This window comes from Corythoichthys intestinalis, chromosome 11, assembly GCF_030265065.1.
Source record: "Corythoichthys intestinalis isolate RoL2023-P3 chromosome 11, ASM3026506v1, whole genome shotgun sequence".
Classification (NCBI taxonomy): Eukaryota; Metazoa; Chordata; class Actinopteri; order Syngnathiformes; family Syngnathidae; genus Corythoichthys; species Corythoichthys intestinalis.
The window spans coordinates 22,874,281-22,898,016 of record NC_080405.1 but is presented as its reverse complement, the minus strand read 5'-3'; the positions used below and the strand labels follow the sequence as shown (position 1 = coordinate 22,898,016).

Sequence of the window (23,736 nt, the reverse complement as noted above, 5' to 3'; positions counted from 1 at the left end):
TCTATCTACACAAAATAGAAATATATTTTCTGATGTGTAATTGTGGCGAAAAACCTGACATGTGGGCAGACATTTTACCAATGCAATTTTAGCCAGTCAAATGCAACTATCCCAGATTGCCATCCATTCCTCCTGATGTCATGAATACTCATTATTCTGTGCATCTGTGCTCTCATCTGTGCTCGAGTCTATCAGTGTGTGTCACTTAGTATAACTGACGTCATAAAATGGCTGCGCTGCTGCGCATGTATGCAGTGTCATTTTATGGGTTTGAACATTTTTCCCCCCTGGATTATCAGAGGTCTAGGAAATTCGTCTTTTGCATACTTACCGTACAGTAGATAATTCAGCAACAGTCTTTGACATGGAAGCTTTTTATATTACGCGTTGTCCGTCCATTTAAAAATTACAAATTAAGTCACGGGAACAGTTTTGTGGGTAGCGCTTTACACATCATTGACTGTGTTTAGGTATTTTGCGGGCACATAAATATTATACTGTTGCAAGTAGTAGTTCTCAAACCAAATATACTGAAGCAATTTATATGATATTGAAATTGTATGTTATAAAGAATGAGAGAAATATGAGGTAAACATACAGTGTAGCAATTCAAATCATGAGTTCAATCACTAGATGTACATTATTTGTTCATAGTGTTTGAGACAAATTCATCAAAATGTGTTAGGAAAAGTGTGTTACTATGACAAAATTCAATCGCAAGTGATTGTTTAATATAAATCCTATCATGAAACTTAGACTGTAAAACGTTTGGTAGTTCTAGAAGAAATACAAATGAAGCATCGCTCCATTTGCCTTGCCCAACATGGCGGACAGATCAACGTGTAATGTAGCGGGCAGGTAGGTTTCTTTGCCATGTATCTATGCTTGGCGCGATGTGATATCTTTTTCGTTTCGTAAGGTTGTTCAAATCGGTTACGAGCTTTCCACAGCGCCACCCCCCGTCCAGAGTGTAATTTCACGAACTAACAAAATATCGCTATCAACAAGTTTTATTGTTTTTCTATATACAGGACAACTACAGGAGATATACATATACGACCATAAACGATTATTCGAAATCATTTTTGGGCTCATAGCGCTACTGCTCTTCCCTTTACGGAGAAGACTTTACTGAGCATGCGCAGAGTCCCCGGGCTTGATTGGCAGCGTTGACTCAAGCGAGGGAGAAAACACTGACAGTCGCGGTGAGAAATAGCGGAGAAGTTAGATGGAGCTATTCTTTGTCGCCTTCTACCTTAGCATTCAAATTATGCTGAGCCTTCGTCCAGACCGTTGAACCAAGCTTCCTTTCCGCGATTTCAAGCATTCGCCACAGGCATCAAAGCATACGGTGCGTTTTTTTAATTTTTTTTTATTTTAAAGGCAAAGTAGCCTTAGCTTCTGGCTAATAATGCGACCTTTCTGTTGTTGCTGCTCCTCTGTTTATAATTCATCTCATTATTGCTTGATTCGCGACATTAAAATACATCGTTTGACATTTGGTAGTCGTTTAACTCCATAAATAGCCAGAAACTAGCATTTAGGACGATCAAATGAATAAATATTCGGTTCAAATCACTATTCACAAGAAGCAACGATTGTAGATATGGATCATCTACAATTCTATTTGTTACAAAGGTGTGTGCGTATGTAATGAAGTGAAGGGAGAAAATTGCTTTATTTAAATGCGAATACTGTATTTATATATGCAGCCAGTGCCAATCACCAATTCCCAGTTTCTCCTAACCCATCCTTTGTTATTCCATACAGATTCATCTATTCTGTATTTCCATCATAGCAATGGATGCATCAGTAATCAGTGACAAGAAATTATGATGCATCGTGATGCTTTAACATCTTTGTAGGGAGAGGAAGAGCTGATTGTTAGTAGTTAGTGTAGTTAGTCAGAGTCAAATCATCTAAATAAAACAAATTTTAAGTTAAATGCTGGCTAGAAAAATTATATGTGTTCAGTGTTAAATGTTTGGGGACTTCGGTTTGTATTGTATTGATTCACAATTGAAGCCAAGCCAAACCAAACTTTCTACACCTAGTTATGTTACTGCAGCAACTACTAGTAAGTTTTTAAGGGGCGTGGCCTAGTTACAGTAAAGCAGGGGTCCCCAAACTTTTTCCTGTGAGGGCCACATAACTTTTCCCTTCTCTGATGAGGGCCCGGGGTCAGTTTGTAACAGAAAAAATGTGACGATTGCAGGAGTGCCTAAATGTAAAAATGTATTCTTTTTCAGAAAGCCACAATCAAATAACCCTTTCTGGATTCTTCATGGAACAAAAGTAAATAAAATCAAAATAATATAAATATAATATAATATTATATAATATTATAATAATAACACTATTAATTAAATAGATAATAACCAAATAACCCTCGCTAGGTTCTTCACAGAGAAAGCCAGAAAATAAATAACTAAAGTAAAAAGAAAATAAATAAAATTCAGGGGGCCGGACCAAATGTGGAGGCGGGCTGTACCCGGCCCGCGGGCCGTAGTTTGAGGACCCCTGCAGTAAAGTCAAAGCCAACGGACTCCAGTTCTGGTTGGGCATGTGGTTAGTGTATGGTCCCTGAGTCTTTTAATTTTGTATTTGGGTCATTGATTGTTTTAGCTGTTCGCTAATTATTGTTGGTCTACTACAATACACGCACAAAGAATTCACGAGGTCTTGTATTTGAAGCTCAATTGTAATTGAAAATTCTGGTTGCAACACAATGCATTAAAAAATGGATCAAACCATGGTGCTCAAAGTGAAATTAAAACATACAATTATGTAATTCTAAATATTTTAAGGGAGGTTGAGGTCCTTTCGTTTATTTTGTCTGCATGAATGCTCCCATAGTAACAAACCTATCATCATATCCAGGTCCCGCTTAGGCCTGTCCCTGCGATGATGGAGGAATCGGTGACCACTTTCGAGACTCATTTGACAGCTGTCATGGACGGCCTCATACGGTCGTCCGTGTGCGAGATCACCAAACTGTTCCAGGAGACGGTGGCCAACTACTTGGTGGAGCTATCCCTCAACCGCAAGGAAAACGATGCTCTTAAGCTGCGCCTGAGGCTCACTGAGAACAAGCTGAGGACGGAGCGAATGTATGGTGCCGGCTGGGCTGCCAGTCGTCGCAACGCCGGGCCTGCCACTACCATTGCCGAGGAGGGAGGACCGCACAAACGGAAAATTGAGACAGACCGTAAGTGGGCGTGATTCTTTCGCATTCGTCTTACTGCTGTTTGATGATGTCGTAAATGTTATAAGCGGGAATATTGTTTGGAAAACCAAGACACTTGTTTTGTTTCAAACCATCTGGCAAGAGCTCATCACTCCCTCGGCTTCCTCCCTTTATTCTCTACCTCCCTCCTTTTCTCCTTCCTGTGCTTTGACACTATCCCCCCCCCCCCTCCTTTAGTACTGCCCCCACTTCTCTCTCTGTGTATTGACACACTGTTCTTCCCTACCTCCTCCTCCATGTCCTCCTCTTCCTTCCTCCTCTGCCTCATCCTTCCCCTCATCTCTCTCTCTCCTCTGGGCTTTAGTACTTTTTCTCCCTCCCTTCCTTTATCCCCCTCCTCCTCTTTCCTTATTTTCTGCCTTCTCCTCCATCTGTCCTCTAACCCCTCCTCTTCTCGCTCTGCTTTGAAGTCCTTCCTCCTCTCCTTCCCTCCCCCACCTCCTTCACCACTCCGCCCCATCTCCTCTCTTCCATTGCCTTCCTGCCCGCCCGCCCCCGCCTCCTCCTGTGCTTTACGCTCCCTCGTCGCGTCTCTTGTGCTCTCCTCTTCTCCTCCAGTGCAATTAAGCGTTCCCTCTCCACTTCTGTTTATGCCCGTCCTTCCCACTCTCCCTTCACCACTTGTCACTGCCATCTACCCACTTTTCTCCTCCAAACTCACCGCCCACCAACACCCTTTTTTCTCCCTCTGGCTCTCCAATCATCTCCTACCACTCTCCCTCCACCTCCTCACACTGTTCAGTGTATCCCATCATCACATCTTCTTTTCTACTTGGCAGGCAAATCAAAGAAAGGCCCTGGAGCAGCCTATCGCCGAGGCTGGCCTGGAGGCATGTGGGAAGAGGGCGGAGAAGTCGGAACAGGAGCAGCAGCAGCAGCAGTGATGGCAACTGGACAAGGAGGGAAGGATTCCAGGCAGATGTACCTTGTCCAGCTCCCCAGGGGTGAAGAGGATGAGGAAGACATGGTCCGGGATGGAGAAGGGGAGTGCAGCCTCAGTGGTGAGGTGGAGGATACAACCACCATCAAAGAGGAGGTGAGGGATAAGAAGATGTATAAGAAACAAACAAAGCAACTTGGCATAAGCATTCAAAATATAGCAATAAAACCATGGTCATAAGCAGCGCAATGTCCTGGTTTACATAAAACATCTCATTAATAGAGCTGGGAATCTTTGGGTACCTAATGATTCGATTACGATTCAGAGGGTCCGATTCGAGTAAAAATCGATTATTGATGTAACCCCATTAGGCCTGTCGCGATAACAAATTTTAGTGTGCGATAATTTATCTAATAAATTATTGCGATATGCGATATTATTGCGAACCCCCAATTTTTTTAAAACCAATTTACAATAACAGTGAGAATACAGTATATATTAATAGATCACGTACACCCATTTAAACGCGATAAGAAATCACAACTAAAAACAATAGACCATGCCCCTTAAGTAAAAGACAACAATATTAACACTGCACAGAAACACAGAATAATTCAAATGTGTTTTTTAAAAAAACAAAATACAATTGCAGTTAATAACTAAAGCACTTAGGCAAATGAAAACTTTTCCCCTCATAGCGTCTGCAATGGTGTTCCATAGGGATGCAACGTTACAGTTAAGTCACGGTTCGGTACGATTTTCGAACTTATTCAATAAATTTAATGCTCTGGAAAAAAAAAATAACAACTGTATTTTTTTGTTTCGTTTTTTTTTTTTTTTTGCAACAGCTCTCTTAGCAGCTAGGTTTACTACACGAGCAAGACATCCTATTTGTGGTCACAATCCATCTGTGTCACGTACTGAATTCACAATATTTGCAGCATTGTCAATAGTCATTGGTATGGATTGATTTCGCCTTCTTAACTTCCATTCAGTCATGGCGGTTTATAATTCATCGATGTAGTATATGGGCTACGTGTCCCATAACCACTCTGGGCTCACGTAGCCAATGGCATGGGACGTAGCACATCTAGTTTGCTATTTTGTGATATCTAGCTTGCGCACGCATTAAAAAAGTTAGCAAACGCCACAGAAGTCACGTCTGCTCATTACTGCACAACACCAGTATATGACAATCGACTTTCATAAACAGGACGAGTTTGAAGCACAGCGCTCTTAATTTTCTACTCAAATATCCGGTGTTGTGCCGAAAAATAGCCGCCCCGCGTGAAATGTCACCCCTGACGGGCGCGCCCACACGTCAACAACACCAGCACGCTGGAGATGGTTCGCAGTCAATCCGGAGCACTGACGCGGCCGTTATACGTTGAACAATAGGATATAATGGGAACGATTGACTCCAGCGCTATTATTTGCCGGACCTGGAACGAAGATGCATTTTGCGCGCAGTTGGTAACAAAGAATCCGAACTTTTAACAGCATGTCTGCCGCACGCGCGCACGAATGTGCATGCGAGGCGATAAATCGCAGCCGAAAAATTACCGCCTTCATTTTTATTTATCGTGCAATAAATGGAATTATTGCATATTGCGACAGGCTGAAACCCCATTGCCCCCCTCCCCGCTTTTTATGTTTTGTACATTACTTCCAAAATACTTAAAGAATCCTATTAGCCTAAACCGAACTAATATTTCAGTATCAAGTTAACAGTTAAAAACATTAAATAAAATACTGAAGTCCCCATTCTGTATCGGCAGCTTTAAACTACATTCAATTAATTTAATGATGTGAATCAACCATTAAAGTTGATAAAATTGCTCCCGTTATTCCATATTTTCCCTTTTGTCTACTTACAACATGTCAAAGCTATAAAACTGTTTCATCATTTAAAGATAGATTCAAGTCAAGATTTGGCTGATTTAGGAGTATTTCTGATAAAAAGTTAATTTGGGTCGCTACAACAGAGCCTTCTAGAGAAGTCTAGTACTTTAAGATGGCGGTGTTTACAACTCGGCAACTACTAAACGGCAAGTCTGTCATTTCGCATCTAGTTCTCTTTATATGTTCTAACAACGCCGTCGTCTGTCATTTAGCATCTAGTTCTGTGTATATGTGATATCTACTATAGCCGTATGTGGCCGTATGTTTGTAGCAACTAGCAACTGTGCGTTGTTTGAAGCAGCTGTCAGCCGCCGTCAGGTATTTTTGTTTTTTTATCTAGTGGCTTGAGTTGAACATGATATTTGCTCTCGGTCCGTTCCTCATTGCGTCCCGAAGACCGCACTGACTGTGTTTTAGTTCTGCTTTACCTGGTATAATTCAATAATCTGAATTTGGATGTTTGTGAATCGTTCTCGAATCTTCTACGGCCGAATTGCAAATAATCTAAGAATCGGAAATTTCGCACGCCTCTAGTCATTAATGTTCATTCGCAGTAATTGTACAACTATGCACTGTTTACATTTACAAGACGAGTGCAGTGAGGCACAATGCAAATGAATGTTTCTTTGTACATTGAACAAGTTTTAGCATTGAATAAATGCATAATTGCTAGAGGTGGGAATCTTTGTGTACCTAATGATTCGATTACGATTACGATTCAGAGGCTCCGATTCGATTATAAATTGATTATTGATGTCACCCAAACCCCCCCTTTTAATGTTTTGTACATTACTTCCAAAGTAATTTAAAAATCCTATTAGGCTAAACCAAACTAATATTTAAGTATCAAGTTAACAGTTAAAAACATTAAATAAAATACTCAAGTCCCCATTCTGTATCAGCAGCTTTAAACTACATTCAATTAATTTAATGATGTGAATCAACCGTTAAAGTTGATAAAATTGCTCCCGTTATTCCATAATTTCCCTTCTGTCTACTTACAACATGTCAAAGTTTTAAAACTGTTTCAATATTTAAAGATAGATTCAAGTCAAAATTTTGCTGATTTAGGAGTAGAGGTGTGCAATATTTCCGATTCTTAGATTATTCGCGATTCGGCCGTGGAAGATTTGAGAACGATTCACAAACATCCAAATTCCGATTATTGAAATATGCCAATTAAAGCAGAAGTGCGACACACACAGCGCGCCGCGCGGTCTTCGGTACGCAATTAGGGACGGAGCGAGAGTAGCTAAACATCATGCTTCTCATTACCCGGCCCCACGGGTAACGCCAATGCTCAACTCACGGCTCTAGCTCAACTCATGCCACGAGATTAAAAAAAAAAACACAACAACATACCTGACTGCTGCCGAAAAGCTGCTACAAGCCACATTATGTTACGGTAGATATCATTTATATAGGACTAGATGCATTTTAGCTTCGGTATCGTTACCAGCACATCTACAAAAAACTAGATGCAGGCGTTAGTAACGGCCGCCATCTTAAAGCAGTATACTTCCCTGCAAGGCTGTTGTTGCGAACCTTCCAAGCGAACCTAATTAACTTTTTATCTAAAATACTCCTAAATCGGTAAAATATTGACTTGAATCTATCTTTAAAATAGTTTAAAAACTTTTACATGTTGAAAGTAGACAAAAGAGAAATTATGGAATAACAGGAGCAATTTTAACAACTTTAACGGTTGATTCACAACATTAAATTAATTGAAAGTAGTTTAAAGCTGCTGATATAGAATGGGGACTGGAGTTTTTTATTTACTGTTATTTTTGTATATTTGTTTACTGCTATATGTTAACTTGATACTGAAATAGTAGTTTGGTTTAGCCTGAGAGGATTTTTGAACAATTTTGGAGCTAATGTACAAAACAAATTTAAAAAAAAAAAAAAAAAAAAGGGAGTGGGGTGCAGCAATAATCGTTTTATAATCGAATCGGAGCCTCTGAATCGTAATCGAATCGTTAGGTGCCCAAAGATTCCCAGCTCTATTTAGGAGTATTTCAGATAAAAAGTTAATTAGGTTTGCTACAACAGAGCCTTCTAGAGAAGTCTACTGGTTTAAGATGGCGGCTGTTTACAACGTGGCAACTACTAAACGGCAAGCCTGTCGTTTCACATCTAATTCTTTTTATATGTTGTAACATTCCAGTCGTCTGTCATTTAGCATCTAGTTCTGCATATATGTGATATCTACTATAGCCGTATGTGGCGGTATGTTTGTAGCAACTAACAACTGGGCATTGTTTGGACCAGCTGTCGGCCGCAGTCAGGTATTTTTGTTTTTTTTATCTAGCGGCATGAGTTGAACATGATATTTGCTCTCGGGCCGTTCCTCATTGCGTCATGAAGACCGCGCTGACTGTGTTTTAGTTCTGCTTTACCTGGTATAATTCATTAATCGGAATTTGGATGTTTGTGAATCGTTCTCGAATCTTCCACGGCCGTATCACGAATAATCTAAGAATCGGAAATTTCGCACGCCTCTAATAATTACAGACGTTTTTTTTTTTTTTTGTTTTGGTTTTTTTTTATCAGTCACATATAACGTGCTGTATCGTTGAAGAAATGTCTTACAATATACAGTATGGACTATTGTAGACATCGGGTATCGTGATATTATCATTATCGTGGGCCGCATATCATCACAGTACCGAAGCGCGAGTATACATTGACAAAAACTTGTCGTTGTTCGCTGCTACATTGGAGACTAACGACTGCTTCCTAAGGGTACAAGATTTTTTGTTTCGTGTATATACTGGTCTATCACGGAACTCATGACAGGTTTATTGTCTGTGTTTCTCCATGGAGTTTCCTCAAATCGACGGATATCAACCAACGTCTTTCAAGTTGATCAAAGAGGCTCTGAAGATGGACCAGGCAAATAACAACTTCTGCGATAGTTCCAGATCCCAAAGTGAAGGTAACAAGCCCAGAGCACACTTTCAAATAATAATAATAATAATGCATTGCATTAATAGCGCTTTTGAGGACATGCAAAGCTGCTTTATATTGCATTATTAATGCACTCCACACCAGGGGCGATAAGCTACTAACATAAACCACAGCTGCCCTGGGGCAGATAGACATAACCTTTTAACACAAGAGCCTATTTTGCCCGAATTTGCATGCCTTTGATGTTACCTTCATATTTCAAAGAAAACATTGTTCACAATGGCCTGCTTGGGTCCCTTTTTTCAGGACACCATAACCTTCATGTCCAAACTGTTGTTTTCTTCACTGACCAATTATAATCAACATTTTGGAGTCTTGGACCCAAAAAGACAACAACAACAAAAAAAAATCCAAAAATATTTTGTCAAAATTTGTAATAATCATGTCCCATTGACAACCAAACATGAACATCGATGAAGCTTGATAATATTTATTTTGGCTTGTTAGGATGAACATTGAAAAGGAAAAAATATCATTGAATAATTTTATACAGTGCCTTGCAAAAGTATTCGGCCCCCTTGAATCTTGCAACCTTTCGCCACATTTCAGGCTTCAAACATAAAGATATGAAATGTAATTTTTTTGTCAAGAATCAACATCAAGTGGGACACAATCGTGAAGTGGAACAAAATTTATTGGATAATTTAAACTTTTTTAACAAATAAAAAACTGAAAAGTGGGGCGTGCAATATTATTCGGCCCCTTTACTTTCAGTGCAGCAAACTCACTCCAGAAGTTTAGTGAGGATCTCTGAATGATCCAATGTTGTCCTAAATGACCGATGATGCTAAATAGAATCCACCTGTGTGTAATCAAGTCTCCGTATAAATGCACCTGCTCTGTGATAGTCTCAGGGTTCTGTTTGAAGTGCAGAGAGCATTATGAAAACCAAGGAACACGCCAGGCAGGTCCAAGATACTGTTGTGGAGAAGTTTAAAGCCGGATTTGGATACAAAAAGATTTCCCAAGCTTTAAACATCTAAAGGAGCACTGTGCAAGCCATCATATTGAAATGGAAGGAGCATCAGACCACTGCAAATCTACCAAGACCTGGCCGTCCTTCCAAACGTTCTTCTCAAACAAGGAGAAAACTGATCAGAGATGCAGCCAAGAGGCCCATGATCACTCTGGATGAACTGCAGAGATCTACAGCTGAGGTGGGAGAGTCTGTCCATAGGACAACAATCAGTCGTACACTGCACAAATCTGGCCTTTATGGAGGAGTGGCAAGAAGAAAGCCATTTCTCAAAGATATCCATAAAAAGTCTCGTTTAAAGTTTGCCACAAGCCCCCTGGGAGACACACCAAACATGTGGAAGAAGGTGCTCTGGTCAGATGAAACCAAAATTGAACTTTTTGGCCACAATACAAATGATATGTTTGGCGTAAAAGCAACACAGCTCATCACTCTGAACACACCATCCCCACTGTCAAACATGGTGGTGGCAGCATCATGGTTTGGGCCTGCTTTTCTTCAGCAGGGACAGGGAAGATGGTTAAAATTGACGGGAAGATGGATGCAGCCAAATACAGGAACATTCTGGAAGAAAACCTGTTGGCATCTGCACAAGACCTGAGACTGGGACGGAGATTTATCTTCCAACAGGACAATGATCCAAAACATAAAGCCAAATCTACAATGGAATGGTTCAAAAATAAATGTATCCAGGTGTTAGAATGGCCAAGTCAAAGTCCAGACCTGAATCCAATCGAGAATCTGTGGAAAGAGCTGAAGACTGCTGTTCACAAACACTCTCCATCCAACCTCACTGAGCTCGAGCTGTTTTGCAAGGAAGAATGGGCAAGAATGTCAGTCTCTCGATGTGCAAAACTGATAGAAACATACCCCAAGCGACTTGCAGCTGTAATTGGAGCAAAAGGTGGCGCTACAAAGTATTAACGCAAGGGGGCCGAATAATATTGCACGCCCCACTTTTCAGTTTTTTATTTGTTAAAAAAGTTTAAATTATCCAATAAATTTTGTTCCACTTCACGATTGTGTCCCACTTGTTGTTGATTCTTGACAAAAAATTAAAATTTTATATCTTTATGTTTGAAGCCTGAAATGTGGCGAAAGGTTGCAAGGTTCAAAGGGGCCGAATACTTTTGCAAGGCACTGTATTCCTTTCTTTAAAGAAAGTTTGTAGTGTTTACTTTGGAATCGCTGCATTCGCGGCCATTTTTAACGTTACGCGCATGCAAAATTTGTCAGAACACCGGCAATGTGCGGCACAAAAATACAGCAAATATAAAATAACATTTCTTTTTAGCCCCGTCGTGTTAAGTGCAGGGGAAATCTAACTCACCCGCTGAATCAGTGGGAGGCCTGAGCTTGTTTCTTTCAGATGAGATGGTCCCATCAATGTGTGATGGTAGAGTGAGAGAAGCCCGCTTCACAAACATACGATGTTGGAAAGTGTAGCACGGTTTTCAATGCTCTCCTAGCGATGTAAGGATATTCCGGAATGACTTTAATCCAGAACCTCAGTAGAGTAGTTGTCTCAAATGTACGCTTAAGGTCGCCGTCATTTGTGATCTCTACCAATCGATCCTCCTGTTGCACAGACATGCTCGAATCTCTCTGTTTATTCACAAACGGGTCACAAATCCACTCCTAAAGACTCCTGGTGGGTCTTTAGTGATTGGGAAGTAGTGTAGATTTTGTTTTCTTCAAGGTTGTAAGCTCATCTTCTGGCTCGTCAGGTGCCCTTTTCCCCGTAAAAAATCTGTCCAAAGACGTCTATTTTTCAGTCATTCTAGTGTGGGGGCTAATTACTTCCGGGAACAAATGTGATTCGCCCGCCCTACGTCAGACATTATTAACGAGGACAAGCGCACATAGATATACAAAACAAGCTGTACTGCTAGCAGTCCAATAAATGGATTTCTATGACGACATTCCATCCTGTAGTATTATATCTAGAGTAGACAGGGATACTGGTGTGTTAAGGCGCACAGGCCAAAGTTAATTTGGCCATTATGCAGTCGTCAATAAATTATTGTTTCTTTTGCGGCCCGGTACCAAATGCGCCACGGACCGGTAACTGTCCGCGGCCTGGTGGTTGGGGACCCCTGCATTAGCTTACACTAAATTTAGTTTTCGATTCATTCTGCACGTTTCAAAGTCGCTCACTCAATCCAACTGGCCGTCGCTCGGCACCTCGCCTCCCTCTCCTTCGATGGCGCCTCGCTCGGCTATTTTTAAAAATGTTCACATTCTGTCCGCCCTCCTTGACCTCACAATGGCTCCTGGGATATGTAGTCTTTCATGGTGCTTTCGGACAAGAAATTATGGTAAATATGGACATAAACACATGGTTCATGCAGCGCTTTAATGCTTATTTATGAGGGCAATAAAACTCAAATATTTGACATCTCCCGTTTTACATGGTCGATTGAGTCCAAGTAAAAACGGGCGTGGACCTCAACTTCAGCACTTTGAAATGAGACCAAACAGCGGCACGTAGGTGACGTAATTACAGCGTGACGAGGCTTCAAAGATGATATGCCTAATTTTGTCGCCGCTGACACGTTCAGTGTTAAAGGGATAAGCATTATGCAGCCAATCTGACCATCAGCCCTTCTGACCACTACCAACCACGTACTACTTGCAGACGTACGACTTGCAGGTTAGGTGAAGTCTCTTGCCCAAGGACACAATAAAAATGCGAACAAGCAGAACCCGGCATTGAAACCCCAAATCCTTAAATCAAAGCACGACCTCCTCAACCATCTCTGCCACCATCATTAGCAATGGCATTCAATAGAAGATACAATTCACAGACCAGCCAAAACGATATGAACACTTTCACCAAATAATGATGTTTGCTTAACCTCGAGACATTAGTCGCAAAATGTTTGGCATATTGGGATTTTGGGTGAAATTTCAAGATGATTAGAAGATCTGCTCATTGTATTTTAACTGGTGTATCTTTAAACTCATTTCCTTTTTCCTCTTAGGAGACCCAGCAGATCGTCCCCTGACCCTCACTTCGACCAAAAAAGAGGATAACGACTGGGACATGGGCTCAGCGGAGCAATCGGAAGGCGGTATGACCGCAGACGAGTTGAGGGGCTTGGAATCCGCGCTAAGAGCAGAGAGAGGCCGTGAACAGGCCAGTATAACAGCTTCCCAGCCCGTGTGCCCGGCGACGGAGGTGGTCTTAGGTGGAAAGAAAGGTTTACTTCCCAAGTACATTGGATTGGATGGCTTGGAGCAGGAAGGAGATGCGGAGCAACAGCCACCCATGCTGCAGCGTGAGCACCAGATCGGAAGAGGCACGGTAAAGGACCATGTGAAGGGTCGCGTTAGGACTGTGGGGGTTGGGTCAGGCAGGTTCAGGAAGACGAGAGAGAGCAACTCTGCTATGAGTGGAGAGGACGGAGCGGAACCGGGTGAGTCCGATCATCTGCATTTGTCTGCAACGGGAAGTGCGGGCGAAAGTGGAGGTGAAGAGGAGGCCAATGCCGACCTGCTCCACTTCTGCCCTCAGTGCGGGGGAGGCTTCACCACAGAGGCTGAGATGGAGGAACACCCCTGCCCGCTAGGTGGAGCACATTTACAGAACAGTGGTGGCGAGGAGAACATTTTTCCTTGCGCCCACTGCGGAAATACATTCAGCCATGCGTGGGCGCTCAAAAATCACGAATGTGCCTGTGCTGCCGAGAGGCCGCATTGCTGCGAAATATGCGGCAAGCGCTTCACACACTCGCGTTCGCTAGAGCGCCATCATCTTGTGCACACGGGTGAGAGGCCTCACCAGTGCCCGTTGTGCGGGCGTAGCTTCAGTCGACTGGGGAACTTAGAACGGCACCAGAGGATTCACACAGGCGAACGTCCTTACGGGTGCGAGGCTTGCGGCAAGCGCTTCAGTCGAGTAGAGTACCTAAAGAGACATCAGCTGATTCACAATGGTGAGAAGGCTTCAGTGCAGTGCTCTGCTTGTGGGGTGAACCTCCGCGATGTGGAGCAACTAAAAAGCCACCAGTGTTGTTGAAAACATTTGTGGAAAAAGCAACTTTCAAACTGAATGTGGTAGTTGACTAATGTGCTTTCTTCAGTGCTCTGCCGTCCTTAAAATCTAGATGATCATTTACTGATGTAAATGGAACAAAGCGGCTATAAGCTGAATGACAAATGTGTCATTTTAACAGATGCTATTCCTATTTGAAGCCTGTAATTATTTATAGAAAAAAAAGTCAATTTTTATGTTTGTATTGATGCTTGACTCCTTTGCAAGACAGTGGCATTTTATCCTCTATGAAGTGACAGTGTTTTGTACATTTGTCTAATGTCTGTATCCAGAAATAAACATTTTGGTTCATCAGAACACATATAAAATATTCTCGCCAACCCTCTTTATTACTATATATATTGTATGTAGTACAATATACAGTGTAAAATGGAGTCACAATGTGCTGAATGCTAGCACAAAAATAACCTTAAATCGTAGGTAATGTAACTGGTCTGGTGATGATTTCAATGCGCTATTCTGTTCCAACCTACCGCGGATCAAACCCGCAACAGACACCTTGTGTAGAATGAACCAAGCGTGCTGACCGACCGGGTTCAGCCGCTAAAACCCGAAGTGGAAGGAAGGAAGTGAGATTTTCCCAACTTTTGAAAAAGAAAAAAGTTGATTTGTTCTGTTAATAAACAGGACACGACGACATGTAGTTTGGGAACAAAAAGCAATAATCACCTAAGTTAATACATTTAAAATCAAAAGCTGGCCGGCCAGGACAAATGCCCCCGAGTGCCCCAGGGGCCCTCGGGAAGATCTGCGCCGAACTCTCAATGCATACAATTTTGTTTTTTCCAATGCGAATAGGCAGGCCCCCAAGTTAACTCATGAAGGTGCTACAAGAAGTGGAATTTTTCAAGGCAGCTGTGTTGTATGTTAATGACCTTACTTCAAGTTCAGAGTAGAAGCTAAAAGCTGTTTATCAGAGAGGCAAAACAACATACAAATGAATGTGCCAAGTGCAGTGAACAAAGATGGAAAAAATATCTACGCTTTCTCCACACACAGCACTCTGAATCAGAATTCAGGCTGCTAGTGGGAAAAAGCCTCCCGACCTTAACACTAGAAGGTGCCTATTGTACAGATGCTATATAAAATGAATGTAAAACTCCATAAAAATGGGGCAGAGGAAGGAATTTAGCCCTTTGCAGGAATATTTATTGTAAATTCAAAAATAAAACAATTGTGCATTTTTAGTTACATTCTTAAAAAAGTGAGACGATAAGCAATGAAATTATGAAAATTCAGTGGCTAAATACATTTTGTCCACAGAAACTCGTTAGTAGGATGAACAGTTACTGACACTTCCCTTCAAACAAACTAATGGGCATGTGCAGCCTTTGTGCGAGGATGCCCTCCAGGGTGTCCAATGGCATCTTCCTCACGTCGTAGCCCCGCAACGGTGTCCTCACTTTGGGGTTCACTGGCACGATCTCCTCACCACTATCGCGGTCGTTTCTGCCCACAGCGGCGTATGTTGGAAACAGGGGTCGCACATCCTTAGGGATCTTGGCCTTATAGACTGGGCAGCAATAAGCGGACCACATGTACTCGGGGACAGACATCCTGTTATTAATCCAGTGAGTTTCATTTGCATAAGGCATGGCTCCTGTGATCACGTACATTGGTCCCTCGCAGAAGGCTTTGAACTTCCTCAGGACTTCTTTCTCCAGGGAATTCCACGGACCTGAGTTAGAGCCCGCCCGCTGAGGGACAACATTGGTAAGGGTGAATGTGGCTATGCGGTCCTTTCTTGTCTTTTGGTGCATGCTGGGATTCAGGTGGCCCCTGGTGTAGTTGGAGTTCTTGTAATCCTGAAGTACTGCTTGACTCTCTTGCACGTTCTGATCCACTGGTGTGCTGAATGGTTTCATTTCAGGGCTGGCGAGGGAGAATGCCAACTGAGTACCAGAAAAATATATTTTATCAACATGGAAAAAACAAAATATTTTGTTTTTGAAATGAGTGATTTTTATGTAATTTGAGCTCCTTACAACTACCATATTATTTACTGGCTCCAGCCACAAAGTTTTTTTTTTTTTTTAGCAAATATGTAAGAATAGATTATTTAAAATAAATGCAATGGTACCTCTACTTACAAAATTAATTGGTTCTGAAAATAGTTTTAATTTGAAAATTCTGTAAGTAGCGACACGTTTTCCATTTAAGTGCCCTAATCTATTCCAAGCCCCCCCAAATTCAGATATAAAACTTTTATAATGCATAAAAATGCATCAAAACATGTAACAAATACATGTTACAAATAGGTTATTGCACAATAAAAATAACATTTGAGTCTTGCATAATGTAAACAAAAATCAAGACTAGATTAAGGAATAAAAGTTAATACACTCATCTGAAGCTGTCGGAACACAAGGAGCGAATAAAGAGGACGCTGGGATACACACATACAGTAGAGGTCCCTCTTAACCAATTGGATGCCAAGAATGCTAGGCAATAACCAGTGGCAGAGCAACTATAAGTATGTTACTTTCAGTAAACTGGGAGCTGCAGGGTACCAGCCAGACTGTATTTTTGCCATTTGTATCCTGAAATGTCATCCTTAACAAGAGGCAATATTTTCCAATTGAGGCGTTTATTAACCTGAATATTCTGCATGTAGAGATGTTCTACCACTTTAAATAAATAAATAAAAGGTAAATTGGGAAACATCATGCGATTCACCGTGCTACAAATAAATCCAATACGGTATAAGCGCTGTTTGAAGCACTAGGTAGTTGTCACTTTTGACTGACATTGGCAAATTTAACATGCATCTTCCTATTTTAACTGTCAAACTATGTTGTGTCACTGACCATACTGCAATGTGAACTATTCATTAAAATAAAAAGCTATACTAATAATACTGAATACAGGGTGACACATACAAAACAGGCCCAAATTTTAAATTTTGATTTATTTTTTTTTTTTTTTTTTTGAGCTATAACTACTGTATTTTATTTTTATCAGAACGCCAGATATAATATTAAAAATAAACTAGTTTTAGCTGCAGTCTCATTAAATAAATATATGTATATATATATATATATATATATACTGGACTGTCTCGGGAAATTAGAATACACAATATTCTAATTTTTTGAGACAGTCCTGTGTATATATACAGGACTGTCTCAGGAAATTAGAATACACAATATTCTAATTTCCTGAGACAGTCAGGAAATTAGAATACACAATATTCTAATTTCCTGAGACAGTCAGGAAATTAGAATATTGTGTATTCTAATTTCCTGAGACAGTCCTGTATATATACACAGGACTGTCTCAAAAAATTAGAATATTGTGTATTCTAATTTCCTGAGACAGTCCAGTATATATATATATATATATATATATATATATATATATATATATATATATATATATATATATATATATATATATATATCAAGAAAATGACACTCATCCAAATTTGGGGCCTGTTTTTTTTTTTTTTTGGGGGGGGGGGGGGCACCCTGTATATGGCTTAATTCAAAATTACATAGACTGTATACATTGCACACTCTGTTGCAATCAACCACAAGTTTTCAGTTTAATTTTTCTTACCTGTGGCTCATACATCCAGGTGCAATTGGGACGTTTCCCATCCGCAGAGCTAATTATGTATGCTGAATACAAAGGTGTGCGATGCTCACGGTGGTACATGGTAGCAAAGCGGTACTGGTTTTCAAAGCGCTGGCATATGGGCTGGTATCCTGCTCCAATGACACCCTTCGGTGGCGTTTGCCTATGAAAGAAATCCAGGCATTTGGAGAAGTCCTGGTGGAGCTCTCCAAGGACCACAAAGTCACACCAGCTCAGGAGCAGAAAAGAAGCTCCAATGAAGGCACACAGTTTGTGTGAATGAGACATCCTGGACAATTTCTGCTTGAGAGAGACACTCGAAGGTTGTCTGGTTTCCCTTTTTATGCAGACGGCAAGAATCCTGCGGGCGACAGTTTTGAATCAGCCCCCTAACCCTGGTTTGCAAACTTCCCCTCTTGATCAGCTGTCTTCCAGGAACTATAGAATATCCTAAATGTGTGAATAATCTCAGAAATTTTTTCTCTAGGTGAATTACAAAAGTCGCACTGTAGTTTCTATGCAAAAAATGATGAGACTGGTAAATTAAACACTTTAAAAGTTGCAACACATAATACTCACGTGTCGCTCAAAAGATTTTGACCAAATTGCCTTGATCGATTTGAAATTTTTTTTAATGAATTAGTTGACTGTGATGTTTTAAGGTTATGGAAGGATGTATTTCTTCTTGTTTCCATGCCAGTGTTGTATTGTACAGAACAACTGTGAAGCTAATTTATACATTAATTGATTGCAGATTTTTACTATTTGCGCCAGGGCTTTGAGCGTAAATCAGAATTTTTTTTTTTTTTGGTAACATACATTGCAAGTGACACATATCTAATTTTGCCTTGTTTTAACCAGGGCTGCAGGAGCTATCATTATTATTTTTATTTATTTATTTATTTTTAATCAAGCCATCGATTAACAGTCTAAGAATGGATTGCTAGCATTAGCAAACAAAAGGGCTTGTATTATTATCTTCCACACTATTATTACTGTGACATTAAGTATGTGTGGCTTTGAAAGGTGGGTCTCTGCCAAATATGCCATTAGCTGTCTTGGTGTTTTTAAATAAACAAACCCTAAAGAAAGTGCAGATAAAAAATATGTGGGTAAAACACCCCTTAAATTTTGGTCAACTGTCCAAAAGTGAGTTAAAGGGGCTGCTGCCCTTTCACGGGTGGTACAGATTACTGTAATGGGAATGCAGACTTTCACCCCCCTCAGTATCTGATATTTCTTTTAGGAGATGGGCGAACAATAATCTGAAAATTATTGATCAGTTATTCCATGACAATTTCCTGCAGTCATTCGCGTATCTCCCCCAAAAATTCTCTCTACCACAAAGTGATATGTTCAGATCTTCAAACTCAATATTATATTACAACCCATAACGAAAGGAAAGTTATCAAGAATGTGCCATTGAATTTTCAATATAATAAAAAACAAATTGCCCACCAAAAAACATGTCTCTCATTTACCGTAATTTTCGGACTATAAGTCGCACCCGACTATAAGCCAACACCTACCAAATTTGACATGAAAATGGCATTTGTTCAGAGATAAATCACAATAGATTATAAGACACAGCTGTCCACATTATATTATGGGATATTTACATCAAAAGATATTAACCACTAACACATTATTTGACAGAGACACCATAACACTGTCATGATACCAAATGAACCACCATGAAGCTTTGAGAACCAGTTGGTTGCAAAGCTTCATTGCTTCAAGAAGCTTCATTTGTCCATCACTGCTCACTTGTGGGAGACAGTCAACCTCTGCTGCCAACACTGTTGTCGTCCAACATGCGTCATAGCATGCATTGCAGAGCTACAGATGTAAATAAAAATAGTCATGTTCTGAGCTAATTATTTCTTCAGTTACTCTTCCAGTTGTTTAATTGATTGCTAGCTCTAGTATTTGGTAACACTTTATTTGACAGGCGCCATAAAACTGTCATAAGACCATCATTATTATGATATGACACTGCAATGATCATTAATGAATGGTTATGAAAGATGTCATTTTGTGTCACCTGGCAACAGTGTTGGGAATAACGCCTTTATAAATAACGCCGTTACATAACAGCGTTATTTTTTCCGTAACGGGGTAATCTAACTAATTATTTTTTCCGCCGTTACAACGCCGTTACCGTTACTGACGGTCAAAAGCGGTGCGTTACTTTGAATAAATTGAAGAAACTACCAGCCGTAGCGGGTCTACTCTGCTCTGTTTATTTGTCATCCAAGACTTGGGGTGCGTTCAGGTTCATGGCAATAAAAATAGTAAACACACATAGCCTACCTTTGCAAGAACGATGGAGTTGTCGTTTGATACGTTCATAATGTGCAGGTCCTGCACCCATCCGCAGCAAAACTGTTCGTAGGTTTGTAGCGATTTGTAATTTCGGAATCGCTGATGAGTTTAGTAACATACTGTACACCAAACAATAAATACAGCAGAATGTCCATTTCGCGTTATTGTGGAAGCCCGTCGACATCTTCACTCAATTTGTCTTTGGCTTGCTCGTAAGGGTCAACATTGTTCACATCCTTAAGTTTGATCACATATCTGTTCTTTGCCTTAGTAACGAGTGTCTCTTTATCGAACTGGCAAGTTAAAATTTAATGTCCCGTGAGCCAGACCTGCTTCCAATATGGCTGCGTTGTTTTCAGATCTCACGTGATTCCCCCATTCTGTGACGTAAACTTTCGAGCCTAATGGCGCACGTACTTCAGAGCCGGAACAGCGCGTGCGCCAAACACACACACAGGCAAAACAGATGCAGAGGGATATGATGGCAGAGCATTCAGAGGAAAATTTGTCCTTTACGAGGTGGAGATATAAACACTATTTCAAGTTGGTCAAAATTAAAGGAAAGAACGTGCATGTAAAGTGTAATTTATTTCCCAGGGCAAAGCTTTTGTCAACATCTGTAGTAAGCAATTCAAATCTGTTTATTTTTGTTGCACTTCAAGCGTAGGATAAATCTGTTGCTGGTGAGGTGCAATAAATATTACAAGGTTCTATAACACAACTACCTGTCTGTTCTTCTCTATTCAACTGACTCGAATACTGCTCAGAAAATTTGAATTTCTTTGACATACAACAACTTCTTTTTAAAGTAACGGAAATAGTTACGTACTTTCCCTGGTAACTAGTTACTTTTACTATAGAGTAATTCAGTTACTAATTCAGTTACTTTTTGGAAGAAGTAGTGTGTAACCATAACTAATTACTTTTTTAAAGTAACGTGCCCAACACTGCCTGGCAAATGATCTCACTTTTGAATAGATGTAAAAGATCCGATCTGGACATAAATGGAGTTAGTGACATATTTTGCCAGATGATACTTTCCACTTCTTATCATTGGCATTCATTAATGCCCATGATAGTGTCGTGTCATAATTATGACAGTCTTAATGCAGTCAAGTGACGCCGCTATAAAATAAAGTGTTACCTGTTAACCCAAAGAAATCCACAAATAAGCCGTACTGGACTATTAGCTGCAGGATTCAAAATGAGGGGGAAAAGTAGCGGCTTATAGTCCGAAAATTACAGTATAAAGAAATCTGTTGATAGATGTAGTAGATAATACTTTGATATCAAAAACAAATGGGAGCTTGAGATGAATGTTATAATTGCAGATTTGGAATGGGGGAAAATGTGTACTGGTTGCCACAATGGATTAATAGAAACACGTGGGAAGAGTTTGATTGGAAGACAAAAACAAGGTTCTTAAGGACTCCCCTGGCTGTCTCTACATTTGTAAATGACGCAAATGTACTGAAGTGCTGGAGGGACTGTGGGTTGATTGGTGACCATACTCATATACTTTGGGACTGCCCGAAGTTGCATGCTTTTTGGAGGGGTGTGAAGGATATAGTTGACAGAGTCCTTTATGTTGTCTTGGAGCTCACCTCAAAACAGTTTATTGTGGCTCTAACCCTTGAGGAGGTTTACACTTGGGAACAAAAGTATCTCCTACACCTATTATTAATGGTGGCCAGGAAAATTGTGACTATTAAATGGATGAATCCACAGGCTCCCACAGTGTTGCAGTGCAAACATAAGTTGCGGGATGTGTATAAAATGGAGGTTATAGGTACCAGGTTACAAATGAGGTATATGAGCTTCCAGAAAAAATGGAGGCCTATTGAAGAGTACTTATCTTGTTGAAAGAAAATCCATAATATGCTGTATTTATATGAATAATGAGTCATGTATAAGTGTATTTGGTTTTCACTCACCAGGTCTAATATGTCTGTTTGTCTCGATATATGTATGCATTCTGTATATTACTGATGAAGTTGTCAAGGATTTTCTTTTGTTGTAATCTTTATGTTTTACATACAGTAAAAACAAAGTTCCAAAAAAGAAGGCTGGGTCTTTCCTGGTGAGTGACATAATAGATGTGAATCCTGTCATATGGTTGAAGCGAAGACAGAAAACTATCTCAATGAATACATGGCGCCTCTGCAATTTGCAGTCAAGTAGTTCTGAATTAGGCCCTTTTAGTGGAGGTCTTGGTTTGAAGCATAATCCAGTCCACTTGATGCCTTTGTCAAACTCTTCAGAGACCTTTCTTTAACCTTCATGTTTCTTTTCTGAGACTTTCTGTATTACATTTAGTTGTCAAAGCTTCCCGTAAACGTCAGAACATTTTCGTAAACTTACTGTCCGTTTCCCGTTGTTATTTATGGGGAAATCCTCTTTTTGGCACCCCCCCCCCCCCACTTGTTTTACCGTGTCAATGTTTCAAGAATTTAATGCACATGAGGCAATCATGTGGGAAATCACAACAAAAGCAAAGGACAGAGTGCCCAGGATGTGCCACATAAGTAGAATTTGACAAGACAATGTGCCGTTGCCAACTCATTTGTCTGAAGTTAAGTTTTCCTGCTTTTACTTCTTAATTTTTAGTGTTGTGTGTTTTTCTAGTAAATAATTTTTTACAAAACAATTGTGTGTATTTCCTCTTATGTGCCTGTATTGTTTGATGGCTGATGATGTAAATACAGAAAAAGCTTTCTGGGCAGATGAATGAATCATTATGAAACCTGCAAGAAGTATTTGGTATTTCCAGGTGATTATGCAACACGGGAAGAACAGAGATTGTCATTTAGTTCCAGATTAAAAAATAGTAAGACGTTTTGACAGCGAAGTGTCGGCTAGTCTCCATGCTTTGTATGTGAGTCAGATTTTATATTATTTATTCTCCTTCTCAGCACTCAGTTTCTCATTGCTGCTCTTTTGCAGAAGCTATCAGGACTTCCAGAAGAAAATGCTGATAAACACGATTTGCACTTGACTTTTTTTTTGCATTTGTTTTGCTTTTTTAAGAATTTCTCTCATATTGTCTGTGCGCTGGTGTTCATGCGTGATTGTGTGTCTGTGTCCGTGCACTGATGAAATGTGTCATTTGGATGATTTCAACGGATCATCCCGCTTGACATTTTTAGACACAGGTAATCGCTTGCTGTTTTGCACCGCTCAGGGGCCGAGTTGTTGTCAAAACTCCCACAAAAACGTGTCCATTCACCACTATTGATTTTCAACTTCAACAAGCAACAAGGAAGTGACCCACAATTAACTCATTGCCTGCCATTGACAACGATAGACATCCAATTCATTTAAACTGGGAGGAATGGCTATGAATTCTAATTAACGAATTGTAATTATCTTTATTTTAATTATTTATATTACTAGATTCATACATACATATATACAGTGTATCACAAAAGTGAGTACACCCCTCGCATGCAGATATTTAAGCATAACTTTTCATGTGACAACACTGACAAAATGACCCTTTGACACAATGAAAAGTAGTTCGTGTTCAGCTTATATAATAGTTAATTTATTTTCCCCTCAAAATATAGCCATTAATATCCAAACCCCTGGCAACAAAAGAGAGTACACCCCTTAGTAAATACATACATCCCTAAATGTCCAAATTGAGTACTGCTTGTCATTTTTCCTCCAAAATGTCATGTGACTCGTTACAGGAGTGCTGTCAGCATTGCTGCAGAGATTGAAGAGGTGGGGGGTCAGCCTGTTAGTGCTCAGACCATACGCCACACTCTGCATCAAATTGGTGTGCATGGCTGTCATCC

At 40.3% G+C, this 23,736-nt stretch overlaps 2 protein-coding genes across 2 annotated transcripts; one reads left to right on the top strand and one right to left on the bottom strand.

The window, feature by feature from the left end:
• Window positions 1-1,158: 1,158 nt before the first annotated feature.
• On the top strand, window positions 1,159-14,327 carry si:dkeyp-121d2.7 (zinc finger protein 696). The gene is made up of 5 exons (XM_057849364.1): window positions 1,159-1,351; window positions 2,881-3,208; window positions 4,027-4,283; window positions 8,859-8,970; window positions 12,963-14,327. Exons 2-5 carry the CDS (start codon window positions 2,905-2,907, stop codon window positions 13,997-13,999), a joined length of 1,710 nt encoding a protein of 569 aa, XP_057705347.1. The 5' UTR covers window positions 1,159-1,351; window positions 2,881-2,904; the 3' UTR covers window positions 14,000-14,327.
• An 892-nt stretch (window positions 14,328-15,219) lies between these two features.
• Window positions 15,220-19,413, bottom strand: LOC130924257 (endonuclease domain-containing 1 protein-like). Its single transcript, XM_057850697.1, has 2 exons — window positions 17,594-19,413; window positions 15,220-15,927 (listed from the first exon to the last, which is right to left on the bottom strand). The coding sequence occupies exons 1-2, from the start codon at window positions 17,897-17,899 to the stop codon at window positions 15,322-15,324; spliced, it is 912 nt and encodes a 303-aa protein (XP_057706680.1). The 5' UTR covers window positions 17,900-19,413; the 3' UTR covers window positions 15,220-15,321.
• Window positions 19,414-23,736: the final 4,323 nt, after the last annotated feature.

Bases quoted from the DNA above. Each gene is read 5' to 3' on its own strand.
- si:dkeyp-121d2.7 (XM_057849364.1), top strand. From the start codon at position 2,905: ATGATGGAGGAATCGGTGACCACTTTCGAGACTCATTTGACAGCTGTC. The intron at 3,209-4,026 runs GTAAGTGGGCGT...TCTACTTGGCAG, and splicing joins ACGGAAAATTGAGACAGACC to GCAAATCAAAGAAAGGCCCT. The intron at 8,971-12,962 runs GTAACAAGCCCA...TTTTCCTCTTAG, and splicing joins TTCCAGATCCCAAAGTGAAG to GAGACCCAGCAGATCGTCCC.
- LOC130924257 (XM_057850697.1), bottom strand. From the start codon at position 17,899: ATGTCTCATTCACACAAACTGTGTGCCTTCATTGGAGCTTCTTTTCTG. The intron at 15,928-17,593 runs GTAAGAAAAATT...TCTGGTACTCAG, and splicing joins CCTGGATGTATGAGCCACAG to TTGGCATTCTCCCTCGCCAG.